Consider the following 27,913-nt stretch of genomic DNA (forward strand, 5'->3'; position numbering starts at 1 on the left):
AGCCGGTACCACATCCACAGGCGGGGCGGGACATGAACCTCTACCGGGAAATCCTGCACTACACGCAGCTCAGGCGACGGCCCAACACCCACACACACCGGCTCAACAACCCCAGGGGCCACAGCAGGTACCAGACGTGTCACACAGGCCGTAGAACTCGCCTCAACAGGCGGAGCAGCAGACAGGCAATCAGGTTACTCAGGCACAGCACCCACTCCGTCCTCAGAACCGTCCGAACGCAACAGGGGCGGAAAATCCTCCGCACGAAAAACATGCACTCGACCAGTCGCTCCCACGTCGCACGCTGCAGCCAGATGACCCTCGTGACCACACCGATAACAGGTGCGAGGTTGACCCCGGTACAGGCAGCGAAGTGTGTAACCCTACACGGACATCGACGACGGTACACTACACTTCAGCGACATCGTCAGGGTGCGGGAGCCGTCAAGCATACCAACACAGTGCCCGGCAACGACCTTGTTCAAACGAATACTTAACACTGTCCCAAATCGTTTAAACCAGGAGGTTAAAAAGTCGTTCTTAAATTCGAAGGGTGCAACATGCACCGCCACAGACGTCAAGGTGACTGTGAGGGAATCTAGATTCCCTCAGCTAGTTTTCCTAGTTTCTAGATTAGGCTAGTCGCTCTAGAAACTGAAGCTTTCAAACTAACATATACTTGTGGGGTGTTGAATGAAAGCTTATGTTATGGACTATCATTTGTGAGTAGTCAGAAGTCTGTGATTGCTCTGTAGAGAGAATTACAGAGACTTTCCTGTTTCTGTGAAATAGGATGAGGACGGGAGAGTGTAGTGGTGTAGGGAGGTACTTGACTCTCCCAACGGTTTTACAGGGGGAGAGGGACAGTGGGGTGAACGTTGCCTTCCCCCCCCCCATCATGTGAGACAGTACGCCACTGTCTTTTAGGCCTCCCCCTCCTTGTGACGTCACGGGATGCCTGAGGCCTGTGATTGGAGTAGGCATGTGTGCTCCAAGCCGAGTTTTGGCGCGAAGAGCAATGGTTGGTAGCGGCACGAGGGAGCAGTGCCGGCTTTGTGCTGATTGGTCAAGACAAAGTAGGGGAGGAGGTATGGGCATTTTGAGTTTCCTTAGCCCGGGAAATCGTCAGTCTGAGCAGGGTAGCAGGTGGACGAGGACGTGTCTGGGTGGAGGGGGGGAGTTTTCCCCCTCCACCCCCGTTAATCGCGGACGTTACCGTGTTAACTATCAGGGATGGTACTCCTGCCATCCCGGGTTATGTCTAAGCCCAATTTTCGTGAAATTTGAGGGCCGGCGAGGTACGGAAGGACCAGTAAAATAGCCTCAGAGACAGTGGGCACCCATGAGGCAGCTGGCAGAACCTCATGGGGTAACAGGTGGTTCAAATAACCTGTCTAGTGTTGATGACAATCGGCGGAGTATGTACAGGGCCTCCTAGTAAATTGTGGTGGGATTACAGGCCCCTGTGGGACTTCGAATTCCGCCAGGCTGCGTCAGTGGTGACGCCGCTGGCCATTGTCACCCCAGTGTAGAGCAAGGCAGGCTCTGGTTTGCTGGAGTTGTGGGCGATTCCTCAACCACGTGTGTATGCCCGGGGGTCACCCCCAGGCCACACCGGCCACCCGCCGCATGGCCCGGCCACCCACCCGCTTGTGTGCCGGCTACCCCCAGGCTGCCCGCGTGCCGGCTACCACCCCCCCCCCTCAGCTCGGGAGGGGCGCTGTGGGCCACGCGGTGGCCACATGCCTTGGCCACCTCCTTGGGCCACTTGGCCACTTTCCCGGGACAGCCTAGGGCCACATCTTGTCGACGCATGAGGAGCAAGCTAAGTGTTGACAGCTAGAGTGGTAGTGACCTGGGAAATGAGTGAAAGAAGGAGAGGAAAAAGTACAATAGTCAGTGTAACACTGTCTCAGTATTAGTGGAAATTCACGGTAAAGCTGTGTTGTCCCATAGCCCCGCCAGGCTAGGGAAGCAGCTGAGAGACAGCTGTCAGTGGCACGTCCAGGTGACTGATAGGGCGGTACCTGGAGATAGATGTTGTGTTGCACACTGTAGTATCATGATGTGTCATAAGTGTGTAGACTGACTCGAGTATGTAACCGGTCAGTGTAGAGATTTACCATATAAATTATCCAGTTGTCGATTCTATTTAATCGGTCAGACTGGATTAGTGCTATGAGTATCAGCATGTAAAATTATAATCATTGGAGGTAGGCAGGCCAGGTTGCAGGGATGTCAGTGGGTACCCCTGAGGTCTGTGTAGTTAGTTACATTTACCTGATGATATAATTTTCATTGATTATGTGAATGCCATTTCTATGTGTTCATTTGCATGCTTTATGTACTGTGTTGTGTGGTAAGTCAGTAGATGTGATTGGTGACTGATTGCCTAATGATGTCATTAGCATGTGGGGTATGCTGACGGCATCATTATGTTGCAGGTTTGTGCAGTGGTATCAGTTTATACAATATTATTGCCCTCGGAGCGGTGTTGAGGGTTTAGGGGACCTCTAGGATTATTCAGGGGAATTCACAGTACTTAATGAGAGCAGGCAGTTGATGGGTTAATTGCCTTGCTGAGGTAAGTGTGTGTTCACAGTAGTCCTTTGCAACGGTTGCAAGAAAAGAGGGGGCAGTAATATTGGTATACTCTTGTGTGTTGCACAACCGTGTGTCATTATTGTGTGGGCACAGTAATTAACGAGTTGCAGTAGCCGCAACCGTATGTGGGCAGTGCATTGTGTTGTTGCATGCCATTGTAGTGTGACCTATGTAACACTGGGGTTACTTTGTTTCTTTAAGTTGTGTTGAGGACTTAAGGATTCAGTGAGTTAATAATTGGGGAATTAACTGGATAAGGGGTGCACACTTATTGTTGAGTGAGTGAGGGCTGTTATGAGAGAGAACAGCGTTGAGCTTGAGTGAGATACGTCTCGGGAGCAATTAATTGTCCGTGTAACAACTAATTGACCACTCTAGCTAATTATGTAATTACCCTTCTCATCATGAATTCACGTAGTGGGAGAGGATCTGTCAGAGTCTGTCAGTATTTGTGTTAACGTAATTTGCTCGAGACTAATTACCTTTCTGGGGTATAAGCAATTTGTGGCTCATGTTAATTAGTGGAGTAATTAACATCTGAGAGCTCTGATGACTCGGTAAAGCGAGGTCATGGAGCTAGCATAAATCGTTGTATTGATCATATCCTGTCTGAGGACAGTGGATTAGTGGCACATCTGGTTAATTAGGGGTAATTAACTCCTTTCCCGTGAATTCACAGTGTTTGATGAGACCTGCTTAGGCAGTGCGGAGTGAGACATATTTATGGATGATTAATTATCGGTCCTGGTGACAGTTAATTAATTGTTCAGCATTAATTAGGGTAATTAACACTCACTAGTAATTTGTTGACACAGACTGTTGAGAAGCTACCAAGTTAGGGTAGGCTTAGTTAACGTAACTCAATGGGGATGTAATTAGTGGTCCGTTTGACCTTAATTAAGAATTACTCACTGAATACTTGCAAGGAGTCAAGTGTGATGTAATATAAGTTTGAGTTATTGTTAACAAGAGAGAGACAAGTGTTAAAGATTAACGTAGAGTATCATCATGTTGTTGTCTAGTGTGAGACAATTGTTTGTGATTACCGTAGTACTTTGTTGCTGACTGCTGCGATCAGTCAATTAACGTAATTAATCACTTAAGGCAATTTTTTTTGGTTGTCGTCTGGTGACGAGAGTAGAGTAATTTAGGGATTTGTGGAGCTGTGTCCCAGAATCCCGCCTTGCCTGTCTTTGTTACTATTTACAGGGCAACTTCTTGTAGGGAGTTGCAAAGAGTGTTCACACTGGGTTGTGATAGGGGGGGGGGGTCACTGTTGGACTACCCGCCTAGTTACGTGGGTCTCTCCTGGGGGGCCGGAGGACCCCTAAGCTTGTGATTATAGTAGCTGTCAGGGAAACCGAGACACTATTGATTGCATGCTTGTGTCTTCAGTGGATATCCTTCATTTGTTCAGTTAGTTCATGTTGTCAGCCCGAAGTGTCAGCAAGATGGAGCCTGCTGTCACTTCTCGAGGGGCTGTTGAATAGCTGTGTTGCAAATGCCACTTGATGGACAATAACGTAACCATTCGCTGTGGTGTAACTTAGTCTGTGATATTTTTTCTTTGATTTGCAATATTGCGTCATCAGTGGACACACCTGTGTTCAGGTTAGTTCAGTATGCAGCCGCACAGCAAGGGTTGCTATTTAGCTGTTTGTTATCGTGCCACTGGATGGACATTAACGTAACGTAAACTCGGTAATGTAGTAGTTAGTCTCTTGTTATTAATAAATTGTTATGTCATAGAAAACGGTCTTTGATGTCAACCCTTCAACCATATTATTCCACCATATTTCTGCATATTACGATTAAATGTTGATGTGATCTTGGTAAGGCGGCTGTTCTTGGGAATTCGAATTCCAATTCATAGCGCCACATCAAATATAAATATTTGATTGTGAGAACCCGTCGGTTACCCATTATTAGTTTTAACGTCCTGTTTAACTAGGAGGAACCAGCGGCCTATTGTTGACAGGTTTACACCTCTAGTGGTGGAGGAGTGGCGGTTTGCTCCCGCTTTTCCTTTTTCTACTGGACTCATGCTTAACTGCCGTGAGCAGCCTTTAAACTTGTAGTCCACCTCCTAAGGGAGGTAGGCGTAGAAAAAAATCTCACAGTGACACTAAGATTCACTACCTTAACAGAACCAGCAATATCAGGGAGAGTGTAAATACGTCCCTCATATCGCTCGAGAAACGCCTGAAAGGCAGCCTGGAGGCGGAACTTGACCACAGCACGGTTGCCCTGAAGCAGCTGGATGCCGACCAAGTCCGACAGCTGCATATGTAGCACGTCCACCAGGGAGACACCAACGAACGGATGGTCCACCGGCACCGTAAAAGCCAGACCAGCCGACAATGTTCTCTTCACTGGAGGGCGAGAAGTCCCCATGGCTAAGTCAAACGTCACCCTGTCAGTGGCAAACCACCACCAGCAGGGCAAACCAGCAATCCCCCAACGTAAACACTAGCCAGGAGCGGAGAGACCTCAGGAGCATCTGACCTGGCCGGTGGTCACCACGGAACTCGGTTCTTCTTCACCAGGGGCTCAAACGGAACACGCCCTTCCCCTCACGATCTCTTCAGCTCAAGTGAGCTCTAGCTCCTCTGAAGAAGCCTCACACCTCCAGCAAACTCTCCACATCCCATGTCAAGTCATTTATTTATAGTCTTGTTCACTGCCCATACTTTTAAACTGTCTGTCAAATCCTAACCTAACAAACCAATTGTTTTACGTATGTATCTTCATCTCTATATTTCTTTGACCTCTTAGTTAGGTCAGGCCTGATAGAATAACTCGCAAGGTAGACTCGTTTCTCAGCCACCTGGGATCATAACAGTCACACACACTCATCACTGTACTTTTATGATAAGTTTCATTTCTTCGTTAAAACCTTTGTAATCCATAATAAATATTTTTTTTCCAGTTACACTTGACCTTTCAGCAAGGTCGATAAATTATGAAATGAACTGTTAAGGAAATAAACTACATGTTATCGTTCAGTGGAAGGAACGACACTACATGTTATCGTTCAGTGGAAGGAACGACACTACATGTTATCGTTCAGTGGAAGGAACGACACTACATGTTATCGTTCAGTGGAAGGAACGACACTACATGTTATCGTTCAGTGGAAGGAACGACACTACATGTTATCGTTCAGTGGAGTGATACCCAGAGGAGGAAACAACACGACAGACAATTGTTAGAGTATAACCAGTTAGTGGCAACAACGACGGTGGCGGCGGCGGAAGGTCGCCTGGACGGCTGCCCTCACTCACTCGAAATTAGTATCGCGAATGTAAATAAAGTTTTCGAGGACGAAATGTAACAATTATTTATGCCGGGGAAAATATGGTAAGTGTCAATAGTCACTCATAAACTGTATATATTGGTTGCTAATTACCCCGGAGGACAACGTTGGTCACTGGAAAAACTTTTTCTTACCAGACTCCAGCGGGTGAATATTATTATATTCCAGATCCCTATATATGTATATATATATATATATATATATATATATATATATATATATATATATATATATATATATATATATCGTACCTAGTAGCCAGAACACACTTCTCAGCCTACTATGCAAAGCCCAATTTGCCTAATAAGCCAAGTTTTCATGAATTAATGTTTTTTCGACTACCTAACCTACCTAACCTAACCTAACCTAACTTTTTCGGCTACCTAACCCAACCTAACCTATAAAGATAGGTTAGGTTAGGTTAGGTAGGGTTGGTTAGGTTCGGTCATATATCTACGTTAATTTTAACTCCAATAAAAAAAAATTGACCTCATACATAATGAAATGGGTAGCTTTATTATTTCATAAGAAAAAAAATAGAGAAAATACATTAATTCAGCAAAACTTGGCTTATTAGGCAAATCGGGCCTTGCATAGTAGGTTGAGAAGTGCGTTCTGGCTACTAGGTACGACATATATATATATATATATATATATATATATATATATATATATATATATATATATATATATATATATATATATATATATATATATATGCGAACAAGCCTGAATGGTCCCCAGGACAATATGCAACTGAAAACTCACACCCCAGAAGTGACTCGAACCCATACTCCCAGGAGCAAACGCAACTGGTATGTACAAGACGCCTTAATCCACTTGACCATCACGACCGGACAAAATGAGGTGATAGCCGAGGCTATTTGAACCACCCCACCGCCGGCACTCGGATAGTTATCTTGGGCATAGCATTTTACCAAATCACCTGTTCATCAAATCATCAAATTGTTCAAATCATCAAATCATTGTGTTCCTCACGTGTGCCCCAAAGAATGAGGTGATTTGGTAAAATGCTATGCCCAAGATAACTATCCGAGTGCCGGCGGTGGGGTGGTTCAAATAGCCTCGGCTATCGCCTCATTTTGTCCGGTCGTGATGGTCAAGTGGATTAAGGCGTCTTGTACATACCAGTTGCGTTTGCTCCTGGGAGTATGGGTTCGAGTCACTTCTGGGGTGTGAGTTTTCAGTTATATATATATATATATATATATATATATATATATATATATATATATATATATATATATATATATATATATATATATATATATAATTTATATAGACAACCACAACGAAACCTCGAATTGCAGACCACATGAGCCCGCTGTTCTACCCACTGAGCCACCAGCATCCATAGTAAGGAAGAATTCCGGAGACACCTATCTGCCGTCCAACTTGAACTTTAGGTTCCCCTCTGGCCTGCCATTGAGGCATGGAAGTGAGAGGTGACCGACGTCCCATGTAAAACTGGGATCAACAGAGAGGAAGCTGGAGACGCAGATGAGGGAGAGAAACGAGAAGAACAATTATCTTCATCAAATGAGCTTCAGAAAAATAATGACGACTCATTATGAGTCGTTTAAGCAAATTTAATAAGCAGCTTAAAATAATAAATGCAACGAGGAACAAGAAAAATAAAAACTTTATCACTCACTGATCTTGAGCTGCAAAGCACATTTATTTGGGCTGTTTATTGACCTTGTAATCACTATTCGCTATTAAAAATGAGGCACCACTACACTGACACACTACATCACACACACCTCGTAGCCCCAGGGCCTCGTAGCCTGGTGTAGGGCCTCGTAGCCTGGTGGATAGCGCGCAGGACTCGTAATTCTGTGGCGCGGGTTCGATTCCCGCACGAGGCAGAAACAAATGGGCAAAGTTTCTTTCACCCTAAGTGCCCCTGTTACCTAGCAGTAAATAGGTACCTGGGAGTTAGTTAGCTGTCACGGGCTGCTTCCTGGTGTGTGTGTGTGGTGTGGGGAAAAAAAAAAAAGTAGTTAGTAAACAGTTGATTGACAGTTGAGAGGCGGGCCGAAAAGAGCAAAGCTCAACCCCCGCAAAAACACAACTAGTAAACACACCAATACACTGACACACTACATCACACACACCACTACACTGACACACTACATCACACACACCACTACACTGACACACATCACACACACCACTACACTGACACACTACATCACACACACCACTACACTGACACACTACATCACACACACCACTACACTGACACACTACATCACACACACCACTACACGCTGGCGAGAAACAGTGGGCAGAGTTTCTTTCAACCTGATGCACCTGTTACCTAGCACTAAATAGGTATCTGCGAGTTAGTCAGCTGTCACGGGCTGCTTCCTGAGTGTGTGTGTGTGTTGGGAACAAAAAAATAGTAGTTAGTAACAGTTGATTGACAGTTGAGAGGCGGGGCCGAAAGAGCAGAGCTCAATCCCCGCAAGCACAACTAGATGAACTAGGTGAACACACACACACACACACACACACATACACACACGCACACACACACAAATATACATTCTGGAATTCTATGATAAAGTTACGAGGATAAAGAATGACACGAAAGGATGGGCAAACTGCACATTTCTGGACTGCCCAAAAGCCTTTGACACAGTAACGCTCAAGAGACTGCTATTCAAAGTTTAGAGGCAGGCGGGAGTGAGGGGAAAGGCCTTAACATGGGTAAGGAACCACTTAACAGGCAGGAGGTAGAGCGTAACAGTCAGGGGCGAGAAGTCTGACTGGCGATCTGTAACGAGTTTACAATGTTAAGGATTTGCTCCTATTATGTAAAACTCAAGAAGACATAATTGAGGAAACAAAACGATCGATGAGAAAGGTGGGGTCCAAGAGCTCGGTTCCGCAGGCACAACCAGTAAATACACAATAACTGAGCTTCAGTATTACCACGCCATAAGCTTACCCCACCACATAACTATCCCTCTGTGTCGCCTGACGTAAATAGGACAGCAATAGAGTGCATTTGGACCAAGTAATAGATCCATGTAATAGGTTATTCTCCCTCAAAGACTTCTTAGCAATGAACAGATGTCAGCATCACCAACTGGCTGAGGAAATATGATAATACCATGCTCGTGGTTCCTAGCGACCAAGGATACATTATTGGGCAAATATTACATGCACACATGTATCTTTCTTTTTAGAAAACATTGTAGAAAATAATGTTTCGTTATATAGTGGCTTCTACTAGTTGTTGGTTTGAAGCAAATTTCTCACACATCGGTAAGAGGTCATTTGTATGGTAATATTCTGAAGCTCCATGTGAACTATGCTCTACAGAAAATATGAAAAACAGGAGCCGTGACTAGGATCTGAACCTATGCTTTTGGTGCGCCCAAATAAACGCCTTAGATGACTGGAGTTCCCAGAGCATAGGTTCGAATCGTTGCAACGGCTCCTACAGATTTTCATATTGATACATCACATATGATTCTCTCCTCGTTAAAGAAGAACACGTAAGAAGACTTCTTAGACAACAAAGCCAGAGTGCATTGGGGGACTGTGTGAAACCACAGTTTAGCCTCAGTGGAAGCCTCAGGAATCCTACAGGATTCAGTTAAATCCCAGGTTGCAATCCTTAAAAGGCGGAACCAAAGAGCCGAAGCTCAATCCCGACAAACACAACTAGGTGAGTACACACACACATATTCTTCCAAGACAGGAGAAATAAGCTGCGGGGATTTGAACCAGAATATGTTTTGTGAAAATGTGTACCATATATGCAATAGCAGAGAGTGTTGCACAAGCTGGAAACAGATGGAACAGTCTGAGGCCAGCTGGGAGGCAGGTGGAGAAGCAGATGGGTCGTGGGACGGTACACCAGGCCAGCACCAGCTGGCGTGGGGGTTATAATGTTTATAGTCGTCATCTCCTGTCTGCTTCCAGGCGGTTATATTCCCCAGGCACGTGTGGTGCAGCAGACAGGGTGAGGCAGACACTGTGTGACATGACAGGGTGAGGCAGACACTGTGTGTCATGACAGGGTGAGGCAGACACTGTGTGTCATGACAGGGTGAGGCAGACACTGTGTGACATGACAGGGTGAGGCAGACACTGTGTGTCATGACAGGGTGAGGCAGACACTGTGTGTCATGACAGGGTGAGGAAGACACTGTGTGTCATGACAGGGTGAGGCAGACACTGTGTGACATGACAGGGTGAGGCAGACACTGTGTGACATGACAGGGTGAGGCAGACACTGTGTGTCATGACAGGGTGAGGCAGACACTGTGTGTCATGACAGGGTGAGGCAGACACTGTGTGACATGACAGGGTGAGGCAGACACTGTGTGTCATGACAGGGTGAGGCAGACATTGAGTGTCATGACAGGGTGAGGCAGACATTGAGTGGCATGACAGGGTGAGGCAGACACCGTGTGACATGACAGGGTGAGGCAGACACTGTGTGTCATGACAGGGTGAGGCAGACACCGTGTGACATGACAGGGTGAGGCAGACACTGAGTCGCATGACAGGGTGAGGCAGACACTGTGTGACATGACAGGGTGAGGTAGACATTGTGTGACATGACAGGGTGAGGCAGACACTGAGTGGCATGACAGGGTGAGGCAGACATTGTGTGACATGACAGGGTGAGGCAGACATTGTGTGACATGACAGGGTGAGGCAGACATTGAGTGTCATGACAGGGTGAGGCAGACACTGTGTGTCATGACAGGGTGGGGCAGACACCGAGTGACATGGCAGATGAGTCAGTGATCACACACAGTAGGCTTGTGTGTGATCAATGAACCAGTACACACTGTGTGTGTGTGTACCAATACACTGTGTGTGTACCAATACACTGTGTGTGTACCAATACACTGTGTGTGTACCAATAAACTGTGTGTGTACCAATACACTGTGTCAGGATGATGCTACGACTCTCATCCAACGACGCCCCAAATATGGCGCTCACCCATGTCGTCCACACATCCTCTTGGACTGTCTCTAAATGCTTCTTTCAGTCCCGACTTGAGAATGCGGAGTCGCCTGGCAGGATTCACACAGAAACACCTGCTCAATTTCATCCAATTAAAGAATATCTCAAAGTAGGGTCCACACAGGAAATGATCATCATCTCATTCAGGGGCTATAGACTTCAGGCCGCCCCTAATATCATTTACGATCACAGAGAAACTTCGCACGTCGTTCTCGGCTACTTCCTCACATGTTACACTGTGACCTTCACTGAAACTCTTAACCATGAACTCTAATCTTCTTTCTTCCTAGGAGGGCACTGACGTATGTCTATCCTTGACGATCAAATACTAAAACAAAGCAAATCCTGAAGCGGAACAATGCCACACAAAAGTAGACAAATCAGCGACACGTTAGGTTCTGGTGACCATCATGGGACATGAGCCAGAAACATTCAATCATGGAAATTAGGGAATATTTCGACAAAGACAATACGTTCCGGAACTCCTGCGCTGCTTCAAATCTCAGAAATACGGCCACCATCAATCACGCTGCACCGGACAGGAGAGATGCGGAGTGTACAGCCTGAGACATCCAACCAAAGACTGTATAGCCAAGCACAAGGCAAACCAGACCACAACAGCCAAATGTCCAATTTATGGAGGCAAACATCATGCCTGGAGCACAACCTGCTCTGCACGGAAAGAAAAGGTGCACACAGCTCAGGCTTAAATAAACGCACTGACCAGCACTACATACACCAACACCAACGTCTGGAACACTCGTGCACAGCCACAACACACACCCACTCTCACAAAACTAATTTTACCCAATCTATCAACTCCTAATCTGAAAATTCACAAAAATACTGCATAAATACACCAAAAGGAAAACAGCAAAAAGCAATCACTTTCTGAATCAACACAACACATATACAGTTTTACAGATGTCCAGCAGAAAAACATCGTTAAGATCATGGCAGAAACCATTATCAATGGCCTACAGCAACCCGTTCTCGCAAATTCGTAAAGTCAATATTGACTTATTAACTACGTGCATAGGTGATATACTAAACATAATAGATACCCCTAAAAAGATTCATAGAAAACACCGACCTTACCTAACCTTGTTAGTATCTTAAGATAAGCATCTTATTACTTCGTAATTACAATTATTACTTAACCTATACCTATTATAGGTTAGGTAATAATTGTAATTACGAAGCAATAAGATGCTTATCTTAAGATACTAACAAGGTTAGGTAAGGTCGGTGTTTTCTATGAATATTTTTAAGGGTATCTATTATGTTAAGTATGTCACCTATGCACATATTTAATAAGTCAATATTGACTTATTAAATTTGCGAGAACGGGTTGCCTACAGATGACGCAGAACGCCTCACAACAACAGACTCAAGAAATCACTTGTGTAATAATGGACATGATTGTGCAGCAGACCACAGTTACTCAAGGAATAGACCGTCTGAGACAAGACAAAGCACAAGAGGACAAACAATGCAACATGGACATACAGACTACCAACAACAGTCGTGTAGTCAAGACACCAGACTATCAAGATCCACAAACCAACTGCATGAAGCAGTGGCCACTCAAGATTAGCAGAGTCCTACTACACAAGATCTAGACATCAACAGCCAATGCAGTGTGATATCAGCAGTCTCCGTGGTGTAGTGGTAAGATACTCGCCTGGCGTTCCGCGAGCGCTATGTCATGGGTTCGTATCCTGGCCGGGGAGGATTTACTGGGCGCAATTCCTTAACTGTAGCCTCTGTTTACCGCAACAGTAAAATGTGTACTTGGTTGTAACAACGATTCTTCGCGGCAGGGGATCGTATTCCAGGGACCTGCCCGAAACGCTACGCGTACTAGTGGCTCTACAAGAATGTAACAACTCTTGTATATATCTTAAAAAAAAAAAAAATATGCAACATCACCAACAAAGAAGTATTAAACAGCAGAGATGCACAGGTTAAAACAACACAAGAAACTGTCACGAGCAATCAATGCTGTCCGATGTGCAGCAATACCAACAACAAAGTGATGGACAACAGGGATGCACATATTACAACAATGCAATGACCATGAACAATCAGTGTAATCCGATTTGCAGCGACGCGACTTGCGAGGTGGAGAATATAGAGGTCGATTCCGAAGAGGAGTTCTACTAGAACAGGCAAGACCCACCGAAACTGTCGTCTCGCCATTACGAATACTGCAGTGCAACATACAAGGTCTTGGAAATAAAACCTACACCCTTCAGGAAACTGCCATCAGTACAAAAGTAGATATAACCGTTTTGAAAGAAACGCTTTTCCAAGCCACGAAATCCTTCAGACTAGCTGGATATCAGCACTATATTATACCGTTTAATTTTATAGAACAGGGGAGTTAAAGAGGGTTAATGACCCTAGTCAGGAACACCATCTCTGTAGGTATCCGTCAATCCCATGGGGTTATGGAGCTGTGCCCTGGGTGTCTAGTTGGATGCAACGCCTGCTGTGGCTGTGAAGTCCAACCCGAGAATGGTAGTTTTGATCGCAGCGAGCGTAGATAAATTCTGAAGCGGGTGCGTCTGACAGTGGTCAAGATCTCCTCTGAAGTCTCTTATTTTCCACCTGCCTCTCCAGTTCACCCTCGAGTTACTGGAGTCCCTTCTACAATTTGCTTCTCCAGGCAGATCTGTCCACAGCTGCTGCCTCCCAAATATTGTTGTCGATGTTCATCTGCTTGAGGTCACATTTGCAGGCGTCTTTGAAACACAACTGGGGTCTTCCAGTTAGCCTCATTCCTGATGCCAGTTTTCCATATACAAGGTCTTTCAGTATGCGGCCATCTTCCATGCATGTGACATGTCCCAGACATCGCATGCATCTCTGCTTCAGGTGAGTGAACATTGAAGGGATTCCTGTTCTCTCGAGTACCGTCTTGTTGGTGACATGGTCTTTCCACGTGATGTCAAGGATGCGCCTCAGGTTCCGCATGTGGAAGGTACTGAGCCGTCTCTCCTGGCGAGAGCACAGGGTCCAAGATTCCAAGCCGTAGAGAAGTGTACTCACCACACATGCCACGTAGACATGTGCCTTTGAGTGCACTGTCAGTTTGATATTTTCGCAAACCACACTTTGTGAGCCTGGCCAATGTTGTCGCGATCTTCCTGATACGCCTGTTGAGCTCACTGTCCAGGGAAAGGGTGTCTAAGATTGTGGAGCTCAGGGACACAAACTCCAGCACATAGTCTACAATGTTTATACAGGGTAGCACATTGATGTCTTAACCCATCACCTGTGTCTTCTTCAGGCTGATTGTCAAGCCGAATGCGGAACAGGCTGCAGCAAAGTGGTTGAGTAACTGCTGCAGGCCTTCTGCTGTGTGTACTCACCTATTTGTGCTTGCAGGGGTTGAGCTTTGGCTCTTTGGTCCCGCCTCTCAACTGTCAATCAGCTGGTGTACAGATTCCTAAGCCTACTGGGCTCTATCATATCTACATTTGAAACTGTGTATGGAGTCAGCCTCCACCATATCACTGCCTAATGCATTCCATCCGTTAACTACTCTGACACTGAAAAAGTTCCTTCTAACGTCCCTGTGGCTTATGTGGGTACTCAGTGTGTGTGGTGATGGGTGCGTCGTCGGCGAAGAGAAACTCCCTGAGGATTCACATCTGTACTTTCATCTTTTGCTCGGAGTCTGGATAGATTGAAGAGTTTTCCATCAGATCTAGTACGGAGATGGATGCCCTCTGTGGTTGTTACAAAGGCATGCTTGACAGAGGATTGCGAAGAAGATGCCGAACAGGGATGGAGAAAGAATGCACCCCTGTTTAACACCACTGTAGATGATAAATGGTTCTGATGTTGAGTCGTCGAACACAACTGGGCTCTTCATGTCATTGTGGAACGATTGTATCATGCTAAGTAAGGTGGGTGAGCAGCCAATTTTGACCAACATCTTGAAGAGTCCGTCCCTACTCATGAGGTAAAAGGCCTTTGTAAGGTCAATGAAGGCGATATACAAGGTTTTTCTCTGTTCCCTGCACTTTTCTTGAAGCTTTCTCAGGGAGAACACCATGTCAGTGGTCGACCTCTCTGCTCGGAAACAACACTGTGACTCTGGGTACACTCTTTCAGCAGAATCTGAAGCTTGACCAAGGCGACCCTGTCGAAGAGTTTGCCAACGATGCTGAGGAGGGAGATGCTGTGATAGTTGTTGACGTTGCTTTTGTCACCTTTATTTTTGTTGATTGATGATGTTCGCATCTCTCGTGTCTTGTGGCACCGAGGCCTCCCTCCAACACTGGAACTGAAGTATATGAAGCTCGGTTTTAGTGTTCCTCGAGCGCACTTGAGAACTTCAGGCGGAATCCCATCGTCTCCTGGGGCCTTCCCTGAGGAAAGTGAATCAAGTGCTTTCTCAACTTCTTCCACAGTCGGTTCAAGGTCAAGTTCTTCTATGATGGGCAGGCACTCGATTGCATCCAAAGCCTCTAAGCTGACCAAGTTCTCTCTGGAGTAGAGTTCGGAGTAATGTTCCACCCAGCGATTCATCTGTTGATCACGGTCGTTAATGATCTCTCCAGTAACTGACCTCAGGGGAGCCGTTCCGTTTTCTGTAGGACCCGTTGTCTGGTAGATCCCTTCGTATATGCCTCTTATGTTGCCGACAGTCGTTGTTGAACTCCACTGCAGGCAGTATGGAGGGCATGTAGATTCCTTTCTGAGGGCAGGTTCTTGTAGGATGAGAGAGCTCGTCTTTTTTCCTCTATGAGGTCACGGGTCTTGTTTATGTTAATGCGTCATCTTCCCTCCTTCTTTGCTCTATGGATTTTCTGGGGTTGGAACTTTACTTTGCAAACGACGACAGAGTGGTCGGTGTTACATCTGTGCTCTGGAAGCTGCGGGTCAGTTTGATGCTTCTCAGATTGCTACGCTCCGTAAGCACCAGGTCAAGTTGGTGCCAATGCTTAGACCTGGGATGTCTCCAGGAGACCTTGTGCTGGGGCTTGGTGTCGAAGAAGGAATTGTTGACGCAGAGATCATAACGACAGCAGAACTCCAGGAGGAGCTGCCCACTCTCATTCATCTTCCTAAATCCAAACGGCCCCAGGCAAGAGCTGTGATCAGAACCAACTCTTGCATTAATGTCTTCCAGGAAGAAGACTGGCTCTTGTTGAGGTATGTCTCTAAGAGTTAGGCCGAGGTCATCATAGAAATAGACCTTCGTTTCGGTAGAGGAGGTCAGTGTTGGTGTATAAGCATTTATGAGGCTGACCATTCCTGCTGCTGTATGAAGCTGAAGTTTGATGATCTTTGCAGACCCCTCCGTGGGCGGTACTATGGACCCTAACAACCTGTTCCTGACGGCGAAGCCAACGCCATGCTCCCTTACCTCTTCTGAAGGTTTGCCCTGTCAGAAAAAGTAAAGTCCTTCTCCCGTATGCTGCCGGTCGTGGGTAGACGTGTCTCCTGCAGGGTGACTATGTCCATCTGGAGCCTGGGGTAGGTCACTGTTGATCACAGCTGTCTTGCAGGCATTGCTCACTTCTAGTAGATCTTCTGAGAGACCCGGTGTCATGGTCCCTACATTCCACGTGCCCAGTTTGAGAGCTGGGTGGCTCTGTGTTTGTTTTTCTTTTGCCTGGTGCATGGTTGACGATCCGCTTGTTGGATTGTGGCCTAAGCCCTACGCACCCAGTGGAGCAGGTGGACCGTGGAGGGACAGCACCTTATTGACTGGGCTTGAGGCAGGCGGCAGCTGTCCTATGAAATTGTATGATTTTTCCCACTGACGGAAGCAACCCCTGGCGCCTCACTCTACACCAATTGAGTGGTAGGCTTATCACTGGTAACTGTCACTTCCTTGTGTTGAACCGTCGCCAAGGCGACGCTGGAGTGTCCTCTCCAATGGCCAGATTCATGAAGCAGTTATGCAAGCACTTACGAACCTGTGCATCTCTTTTCAATCTTTGGCTGCTTCGTTTACAATTATTCAAGAGAAAATGAGCTCCAAAGCACCAGGAGGCTGCTTATAATGATAACAACCGTTGATTGGGAACTTTTCATGCTTGTAAACTGTTTAATAAATGTAACCAAAGCCGTCAAAGATTCAGGAAAGATGTACACGTTCGTAAGTAATTGAGTAACTGCTTCGTGAATCTGGCCCAAGAGCTCAGGCCTGGTTAGCAGTTATGGAGAAGCGGCTGTTGCCCATGCAGCAGATTCACCCTCTCCAAGCCATCGATGTGATCCAACGGGAAGGGCAGGCGCCAATACACTTGGCACCAGTGTTGTTGCAGGAGTTACCGGAATGTAGCTGTAAACAGCTGAAAACTGCCTTAGGGACTCTGACTCCAGATTTTTCCTCGGGGTTCACTCCCGAAGCCTTTCCCATGAGTGGGTTTAGCCACAAGACAGCAGAGGTTTGAATTCGAGATTTTCCTTCCCCCTAGAATAGCTGCGTTCCCAGGCTGACGAGTCCCATCTGTCCAAAGCAACTGGTTTTAAGGTGCCAGAGGCCCGCCGTCGCCCCCTGTCCTGTTGGTAGAAGCAGTTCCGCTAGGCCTAGAGGCTCAGCCACACGTGCAGGCCAGGAGCTGGACTTGGTTGTCAGAGGCTATTTGAGACGCACGCCATCAGGGGCACTTTAGAGGCTATGGTAGTTTATCTCCACAACCCTTCACCCCGCTATGACAACCCCTTGGAATCAGAAACACCATACCTTACAAGAAAATAGACCCAGTGTCATTTGGGGATGGGGAAGAGGTATTAAGAGTAACAGTGAATATGAATAATACTGAACTCCTCATATACAACGTCTACAAGCCCCCTAGACATAAAGTAGAAGCACAGGCAGTGCTTGCCTTGACGACGTTCGAAAATATAATTGTTGGGGATTTTAATGCTCATCATCAGGAGTTAGGTGCGACTGGACCAACCAATGCAGATGGGCACCATTTAGCTGCAGCTCTGCGAGAAGTACTTGAAATTACACTTCTCAGCACTGGGGAACCCACTCACATTCAAGGGGATTCCTTTGATCATACATTAATCTCAACAGTACTCAAGCATCAGGCGAAGTGGGAGGTAGACCCGGTGATCACCAGCTGCCACTATACTACTGTCACTACACGAAACATAGAACGACCTCCTACACCACCTGCACAACCTAGATGGAATTTAAAAAAAGCCAACTGGAATATATACCAAGAGGAACTTGAAAAATGGTATGCAACATGCACGCCACCTGAGGATTTGAACACACGAGACCAATCTGCAGGAAGCCATTGCAGCTGCTGCAAACAAAGCTATTCCAATCATTATCCCAGGAAACACAAAACGAGAGAACTATTGGTTCTATAGTAATGAAGTTAAAGAACAGAACCACAGAGTCAACATCTTCAGAAAACATCTAAAGAGAAACACCACACCAGAAGGAAGAACTCTGCTACGAGCGGTGATATCTGATGCAAGACGAGCTTCTAGAGAGGTAAAGGAGGCAAGATGGTTTGAGTGGTGTCAAACTCTAAATGAACATAGTAGTCTTGGCAAGATATGGGGTCAGATTAAAACCATATCAGGTCGACCAGCCCGACCACAGGCATGTATTCAACTATTGCAGGAAACTGAGAGACTTGCTCTCCAATTTGCAGAGAGAACAGCTTTATATCAGCTTCCTGCAATGGTCAGAAGGCAGCAAGAACAATTAAAACATTAGAGGTTTACAGCCATTCTTGAGAGCATAGCTACAAATGACGAACGTGACTGTCACTTCAGTCACATTCAAGAAACAAGAACTAATCAGAGCCGAAAAAGATGGTAAGGACACTGCACCAGGTGCTGATAACATTACGTGCTCAATGGTCGCACATGCAGGTCCTGCTAGAGACCAAGAAATATTGGACGTTATCAGTGCATCTTGGCAGCAAGGCAAACTGCCGACCTCTTGGAAGAAAGCAGACATCATTCCGATTCCAAAGCCAAAAGAACCTAGTAATTACAGGCCCATTTCATTAACATCATGCATTAATAAATCTCCAGATCGGATGGTCTTAAATAGGCTCTTGTGGAAGATTGGAGATTTGAATAAGCACATATTTGGCTTCACTAGAGGAGTAGGTACTGCCAACTGCATAGCAACATTACTAGGAACAGTTAACACAGGTACAACTATAGTGATCTTCGTTGATCTAGAAAAAGCATTGGAGCTTGCAAGCCCACAAGCAATTTTACACACCTTAGTTAAAAAAAGGTGTAAAGGGAAATATGCTGGCATGGATTCAAGATTACCTAAGTCACAGGTATGCCAAAGTAAAGTTGCAAGGACAAGTGTCGGACTGCCACTTGCATGAGAATGGGACTCAACAAGGAGGAGTCCTCAGTCTTAGTCTTTAACATCCTCAGGGAAAACCTCGTTACCATGACATTTACAGAAGGGGTTATATTGCTAAGCTATGCTGATGATACAGCATTTGTCGTCACAGGTCCTTTACTTTTAAATATAGCACAAGGGGGCATTAGATAAAGTAACATCTGAATGTAGTATTTTAGGGCTAAAAATATCTGCACAGAATTCTAAGGCAATGAGACTAGGTGGCAACACTCCAGACAGGCACCTACGCATTCAAGACATTAACCTTCAGTGGGTTACACAATATCAATATCTCGGAGTGTGGGATAGATACTAAAATGACATTCAACAAGCAAATTCAATATCTGAAGGAGAAAGCAAAATCACAGCTGAATATAATGAGGGCAATCACAGGGCCCCGTCTAGGAGCGGGACACAAAGTGTTAAGAATGTTTTACATACTTGCCGTTCGTTCCCTAGTTGATTATGCAGCGCCTGCCTTACTCACTCTTTCTCCTGGCCAGTGGGCAAACGTTGAGGTTATTCAAAATTCTGCAATGCGAGTGGGGCTCCCAGATGGACTAAAATATTGAACCTAAGACTAGAAACCATCAATTGAAAGAAGGGTAGAGGGGATTGCTGCATGCATGCTTACCTAGATATTAACTTGACCAACAATCAGTTCACTTAAACATATAATCACTGGGGCACTAACTCCGGACAGAAGAGCCTCCAATAGCAACAGGTAATAAACACCATGAATACAATCGTTGTAACTGAGAGGGGTGTCGACGACATACATGCAGACCGTTATACAAGCCCCTCGGGAATCGCTGCCAGCAGACTTTAAGATTATTGCTCTTGAAGGAAAAAGAGCCAGACTAATCCTCATCTTCCGTAATCTTGCATAAATGCATACGGAAGCAAACTTGGCATCTAACAGCTTCACTTACTTCACAGATGGATCAGTAGACCAGCAGGGACAAGAAACCGGAACTGCAGTTAAGGAAGGAAATTCTGTAGTTAGTTGGAGACTCTCAAAGAATGTTCAATTTTACAAACAGAGATGCTAGCCATTCAAAAGGCTTTGGGACATGCTCTTGCTGAACACCGACAACATGTTATCATACATACAGATTCGAGAACTGCCACTGAAACCTTGCAACAAGAACACATACTTGACAACATACATTTGATAACAAATGGTATAGTATTAATACAAACACTCAAACCTCAAGACCATTGGGTAGTACTGGGTATCAATTGGGTGCCAAGTCATGTGGGAATAATAGGAAATGACATTGCAGATGAAGCTGCAAAAACTTGCAACTAAGAGATTAAATGTAGACATTTACATACCACAGAGTCTATCACAGATTAAGAAAATAATTAGAAATAGAACAATGCGAAAGATATACAATGACCACAACACAGCAGTTGCAACATCAGGATCTGCGGGTTGGTACAAGAATTCAACCAACTTCGAACCACTTATTTTAATGGAAGGGAGCAGTAGAACAACAGAAGTACACTTACATCGCATCTGGCTTACAGGTTCCAGAAGATAAGGGGAAATATCAGCACTGTGGAGAAATGCCCGACACCACCACTGGGCCGTCACCACCACTAGCCCGACACCACCACTGGCCCGACACCACCACTGGCCCGCACAGCAATATGCCTGAAAAAAATCTGTCCTGGACACACGTTCTTGGATACACCCTTAACAACGTGAAGTCTCTGTCACCACGTGTGTGTATAATCTGTTGTAGATACTACTCACGGTCATTGGTAGACGAGATCAACATGCCATCTACCACCACGATGCATGTTGACCAATCGTAGGCTCTTCGTAGCTGTGAAAAAAATCGGCGTGTAACCGTTTATGGCTGATCAATATTTTTAAGGGGATATTTACTCTGAATGTTGTTATTTTATATATCATCCCACAGATCACTCGCAGCAGGTGCAGCCTGAGTGCAACAATGACTGGCCAGTGATCGAATGATTATCTACGTGGTATCACATTGTTCAGCCGCTGGAGCGAATGTATGATTAAACACACCAAAACATTTAAGTATAGTCATTATCGTAGATAATTGTGCATGCCATTAATGTACCAGAATATCTGGAAGGAACTCTCATAAAGTCCCATTGCCGCCGGTAGCGAGAGGGTTGCCATGTCTTGTGAATGTTTGGGCAGACAAAATGTTAAGACACTAAGTACCTACGGGCTCACCATAGCCCGTGCTACTTGGAACTGCTTGTTCCAAGTAGCGAATCTTTAACAACAACAGTTAAGACAGGATTGTCAGAGTGATTACCACGTGGTCAGTCAGGAAGACGTTCAAGTTAAACACATATTTTATTATCTTTGATAGATAACTATCTTAAGGTAACAATCTCTCCCTGTGTAATTAATATGTAAGATTTGTAAATTAACCTATTTATTGATTCACATCTGTTTACGAAAACCCTTTGATTACGGTAACATTGTATATTACTGCAATTATTATTAATTCTTTATTATAATTGTTCTTTATTCTTTGCGGTGCCCTCAGCACAAGGTGCATTCTACCATAGTTCCGAGGAAACTCCCCGAAAGCACAACTAGGTGAATACACACACGAACAATGGGACACAGGTGGAAACCAAATACCCAAATGAGCCACAGAGACGTTAGAAAGAAATGTTTCAGTAGTTAACAAATGGAATGCAGTGCGGGATTATTAGGCAGTGATGTGGTGGAGGCAGATTCCATACACAGATTCAAAACTAGATATGATAGAGCCCAGTAGACTGAAGAGACAGTAATTTTTACAATTGACAGACAGTAATTTTACAATTGTTCGCCTTTTTAAGCCACGTTATTATGATTCATCGCCTGCATAGAGCCCAGTAGGTTCAGGAACCTGTAAACCAGTTGATTGACAGTTGAGAGGCGGGACCAAACAGTCGAAGCTCAACCCCCGCAAGCATAACTAGGTGAGTACACTTCACAGTGTATATTCACTGTGAAGTGAGGCACTCCTCTCAGTATATACACTGTGAAGTGAGGCACTCCTCTCAGTATATACACTGTGAAGTGAGGCACTCCTCTCAGTATATACACTGTGAAGTGAGGCACTCCTCTCAGTATATACACTGTGAAGTGAGGCACTCCTCTCAGTATATACACTGTGAAGTGAGGCACTCCTCTCAGTATATACACTGTGAAGTGAGGCACTCCTCTCAGTATATACACTGTGAAGTGAGGCACTCCTCTCAGTATATACACTGTGAAGTGAGGCACTCCTCTCAGTATATATCAATAGACGAGACTTTAATAGTAATATAGCATTTGTGAATAGCGTAATATTTTGACATAACGTGACAATATTAGTTTTTGTGACTGAATGCTGATGTGTTTTTTCTGCAATACAATTTTAACTCGGATGTTGACAACGCCGCCTCAATCAACTCTAACTAGAGTGGGAAAGCACTTGAAAAACCTGATGAAAAGTTTACTCTCTGAGTTTATTAGAAAATAATTTGTTTTTTGTTGACTTTGATCCAAATAACATACATGCAATTGTTCGCCTTTTAACTTTTGTCTCGTTCCACTAATTCACTGCAGGCGATACTGGGTCTCAGCAGGAAGCAGTCCGCCTCTCTGCCCTCCTGCTGAACAAGGCTTCAGTAGGCTCTCTGCCTCTGTAGCCACCTGCTGAACATGGCTTCAGCAGGCACTCTACCTCTGTAGCGTAGTCTCATCTGAGTGACGCCTCGTTAATAACTTCACATCTCAATTTACCTCCCAACGAGTTTACACCATAAAATTTACTACACATAAATTATTCACTTCTGGGCCTAGATTCACGAAGCTCCATGTATTTCTTCGTAAGTATGTGTGCTACGAAGGTTTCTTAGTTCCGGCTAAGAATACGCCAAAGAGCGATTCGGAAAAGTGTACGTACGAAGATTTTTAAGTACAGTACAGTAGTCCACTTAGGTCTTGCCAGATGTCACTAAGACTTTTAGTTTGGCCAATCTGAGAGAAGATAACTTTTTCATCTTACAGCTGTAGCCAATCACGACCCGGGCATATCGGAGCTTATTCATGATGCACTTGCCACTTATTTTCGTCGAATTTTCTTATAAAATTAGTATATTTGGAAGTAAAACTATGTTTTTTTCAACTTGTACAGTCAGCACCGACATTGTAGTAAACAAATATGTTACATTTTGTGTTTACCTTCGTAATTCTAAGAGATAGTGTATAGCTTTCCTTGTCGCTCACAAGATTTGCGAAGCGATGGTGTTTATTTACGTATATATTTATCTAAATTTACCCCAAGGGCCACTAACTATCTAGTGGCCTCGACGAGGACAAAAAAGCTGGGGTGGCTTGTTAAGTCCCGCCAATTGTCCTAATGATATTTTCTAGCTGATTTTGGCATTCACAGCTTCTGCGGGTAGGCGGTTCTATGGGTTTATAACTCTCTTGGTGAAAAAAATCAGTTTTCAGTCCTACTTGAGAGGACATACTCTCCATCACTATATCTGTGATTGCCCTGTTATCAGTGACTTCATACCAAATGGTATGAGGTACTTTGAGCTCTGTTGAAAAGCAGAGGTGCAACAGGTACTCTGAGAGAGAACTCTTATCAACATCAGAGGCCCGAGACTGTTCAACACGCTTCCGCTACACATAAGGGGCATAACTGGCAATCCCCTCACAGTGTTTAAGAGAGAACTGGATAAGCACCTCCAAAGGATACCTGATCAACCAGGCTGTGACTCATACGTCAGGCTGCGAGCAGCCGCGTCCAACAGCCTGGTTGATCAGTCCAGCAACCAGGAGGCCTGGTCGACGACCGGGCCGCGGGGACGCTAAGCCCCGGAAGCACCTCAAGGTAACCTCAAGGTAACCTGTAATGACTTCATACACTCAGGCATTGTGGAAGATATTCTTGTGCTGTACCCAGATTTTGCTAGTGGCCGTCCTGTGAGGTGGGGATGTTGGATGAGCTTGTAGCTAGTTGTATCTACACTGTAATCTTTCACATAGAATAGGGTAGCAGCACATTGCTGGCTATACCAAAGCTTGTTAATTGAAAGAAATCAGCAATAAAGGTTGTAAATTATAGGTTGTATTATTATTATTATTACCAGTATTATTATTTTTTTTTTTTTTTATTTGAGATATATACAAGAGTTGTTACATTCTTGTAGAGCCACTAGTACGCGTAGCGTTTCGGGCAAGTCCTTAATCCTATGGTCCCTGGAATACGATCCCCTGCCGCGAAGAATCGTTTTTTCATCCAAGTACACATTTTACTGTTGCGTTAAACAGAGGCTACAGTTAAGGAATTGCGCCCAGTAAATCCTCCCCGGCCAGGATACGAACCCATGACATAGCCCTCGCGGAACGCCAGGCGAGTGTCTTACCACTACACCACGGAGACTACCCAATCCTTATTAAATCATAAATGTTAACCATGGATCATTAAGATCTCATATTGATATGTAATGTTAGTAATGTTGACCAAACAACACACTAGAAGATAAAAAGAAAACTAGAATATTATTAATATTTTTTGTGAATCACTAAATTGTGCAATATGTCTCAATGTTTCGTTAGAAAAAATAGGATAAACAACCCATAAATATTTGTTTCATTATATTTTTCATTTAAATAACTGGATCAATATTTTTACAGCTGACAGGATTTGTTTTACTCACAGGTGCATTATCTGTTAAAAAATTTGGTTTATTGTTACACACAATGTTGCTACACAGCCTTCCCGGCTTGGTGCCTTCTTCTGGTAACTATTGTTACACAGCCAAATTGTGCAACAGGAAGAGGTCTTGGACACAAATTTGTTCCATGCTAAATGTAGAGGAATCAGCTGAGCATTCCTTAAATAAAATAAGCTGCCTCAGCTTGTAAGGTATATAAAATAAAATAAGCATTCCTGAAATAAGTAGCAGCCTCACCTTAGTGCCTTACTGCTACATAGCCTTCCCGTGCCGGGACTACATAGCCTTCCCGTGCCGGGACTACATAGCCTTCCCGTGCCGGGACTACATAGCCTTCCCGTGCCGGGACTACATAGCCTTCCCGTGCCGGGACTACATAGCCTTCCCGTGCCGGGACTACATAGCCTTCCCGTGCCGGGACTACATAGCCTTCCCGTGCCGGGACTACATAGCCTTCCCGTGCCGGGACTACATAGCCTTCCCGTGTCGGGACTACATAGCCTTCCCGTGCCGGGACTACATAGCCTTCCCGTGCCGGGACTACATAGCCTTCCCGTGTCGGGACTACATAGCCTTCCCGTGCCGGGACAACATAGCCTTCCCGTGCCGGGACTACATAGCCTTCCCGTGCCGGGACTGCATAGCCTTCCCGTGCCGGGACTACATAGCCTTCCCGTGCCGGGACTACATAGCCTTCCCGTGCCGGGACTACATAGCCTTCCCGTGCCGGGACTACATAGCCTTCCCGTGCCGGGACTACATAGCCTTCCCGTGCCGGGACTACATAGCCTTCCCGTGCCGGGACTACATAGCCTTCCCGTGCCGGGACTACATAGCCTTCCCGTGCCGGGACTACATAGCCTTCCCGTGCCGGGACTACATTGCCTTCCCGTGCCGGGACAACATAGCCTTCCCGTGCCGGGACTACATAGCCTTCCCGTGCCGGGACTACATAGCCTTCCCGTGCCGGGACTACATAGCCTTCCCGTACCGGGACTACATAGCCTTCCCGTGCGGGGACTACATAGCCTTCCCGTGCCGGGACTACATAGCCTTCCCGTGCCGGGACTACATAGCCTTCCCGTGCCGGGACTACATAGCCTTCCCGTGCCGGGACTACATAGCCTTCCCGTGCCGGGACTACATAGCCTTCCCGTGTCGGGACTACATAGCCTTCCCGTGCCGGGACTACATAGCCTTCCCGTGCCGGAACTACATAGCCTTCCCTTCTTTTGATAATTACTTATTGTAACACAGCCAAATTGTATAACAGGAAGAGGTCTTGGACCCCTACTTCCTCTTCTCTATTTTTAACAGGCCATAATAGTCCATTTATTTGCTGTAATATACCTATTAATCTCTCTCATCTCCTTTCTCTTCTTGCAATGTACCTATTATCATTTTATAAATTCTGCTAGAACTTACCTACTTAAAATTATCTATTAGATTAAGGACCTACCCGAAACGCCATTACAAGAATCTAAACACCATGCTATGTATCCTCACAAACCCAATGTATCTTGAGGTTATCTTGAGTTGATTTCGGGGCTTTAGTGTCCCCGCGGCCCGGTCCTTGACCAGGCCTCCACCCCCAGGAGGCAGCCCGTAACAGCTGACTAACACCCAGGTACCTATTTACTGCTAGGTAACAGGGGCATTCAGGGTGAAAGAAACTTTGCCCATTTGCTTCTGCCTCGTGCGGGAATCGAACCCGCGCCACAGAATTACGAGTCCTGCGTGCTATCCACCAGGCTACGAGGCCCCCCTCGTATACATGTACCTTCATGTATATAAATAAATAAATAAATATAATCACAATTATAGGTTTATATATTCAATGAGAAAGGTTTTTGAAGTTTTTACCCTTATCCTTATCCCTAACATCATTTGCGCAGCATATTTTTCTTTTATGTCTCACCCAGATTTAATTTCAAAATAAAACCAGACTAAATCAATTTAAAAGTGGTATGTATAGCTATGGTACACCCCAGCTATACTTGTTACTAGGTGAACAGGGGCATTTGGTGATAGTAAATGCTCCCACTAAATGCCCTTATGTCCTGGTGAACAAGGATAAGAGTCAGGTGTCCTGGTGAACAAGGATAAGTGTCAGGTGTCCTGGTGAACAAGGATAAGTGTCAGGTGTCCTGGAGAACAAGGATAAGTGTCAGGTGTCCTGGTGAACAAGGATAAGTGTCAGGTGTCCTGGTGAACAAGGATAAGTGTCAGGTGTCCTGGGGAACAAGGATAAGTGTCAGGTGTCCTGGTGAACAAGGATAAGTGTCAGGTGTCCTGGAGAACAAGGATAAGTGTCAGGTGTCCTGGGGAACAAGGATAAGTGTCAGGTGTCCTGGTGAACAAGGATAAGTGTCAGGTGTCCTGGGGAACAAGGATAAGTGTCAGGTGTCCTGGTGAACAAGTATAAGTGTCAGGTGTCCTGGTGAACAAGGATAAGTGTCAGGTGTCCTGGTGAACAAGGATAAGTGTCAGGTGTCCTGGTGAACAAGGATAAGTGTCAGGTGTCCTGGGGAACAAGGATAAGTGTCAGGTGTCCTGAGGAACAAGGATAAGTGTCAGGTGTCCTGAGGTACAAGGATAAGTGTCAGGTGTCCTGAGGAACAAGGATAAGTGTCAGGTGTCCTGAGGAACAAGGATAAGTGTCAGGTGTCCTGAGGAACAAGGATAAGTGTCAGGTGTCCTGGTGAACAAGGATAAGTGTCAGGTGACCTGAGGTACAAGGATAAGTGTCAGGTGTCCTGAGGAACAAGGATAAGTGTCAGGTGTCCTGAGGAACAAGGATAAGTGTCAGGTGTCCTGAGGAACAAGAATAAGTGTCAGGTGACCTGGTGAACAAGGATAAGTGTCAGGTGTCCTGGTGAACAAGGATAAGTGT

At 45.4% G+C, this 27,913-nt stretch overlaps 2 protein-coding genes across 2 annotated transcripts; both read right to left on the reverse strand.

Annotated features, from left to right (window-relative positions):
- Positions 1-13,589: 13,589 nt before the first annotated feature.
- Positions 13,590-13,916, reverse strand: LOC138365005 (uncharacterized). Its single transcript, XM_069325101.1, has one exon. The coding sequence runs from the start codon at positions 13,914-13,916 to the stop codon at positions 13,590-13,592; it is 327 nt and encodes a 108-aa protein (XP_069181202.1).
- Positions 13,917-15,774: 1,858 nt separating this feature from the next.
- Positions 15,775-16,578, reverse strand: LOC138365006 (craniofacial development protein 2-like). Its single transcript, XM_069325102.1, has 2 exons — positions 16,474-16,578; positions 15,775-16,338 (listed from the first exon to the last, which is right to left on the reverse strand). Exons 1-2 carry the CDS (start codon positions 16,576-16,578, stop codon positions 15,775-15,777), a joined length of 669 nt encoding a protein of 222 aa, XP_069181203.1.
- Between the last annotated feature and the right edge of the window lie 11,335 nt (positions 16,579-27,913).

This window comes from Procambarus clarkii, chromosome 15 (genome assembly GCF_040958095.1).
Source record: "Procambarus clarkii isolate CNS0578487 chromosome 15, FALCON_Pclarkii_2.0, whole genome shotgun sequence".
Lineage (NCBI taxonomy): Eukaryota > Metazoa > Arthropoda > Malacostraca > Decapoda > Cambaridae > Procambarus > Procambarus clarkii.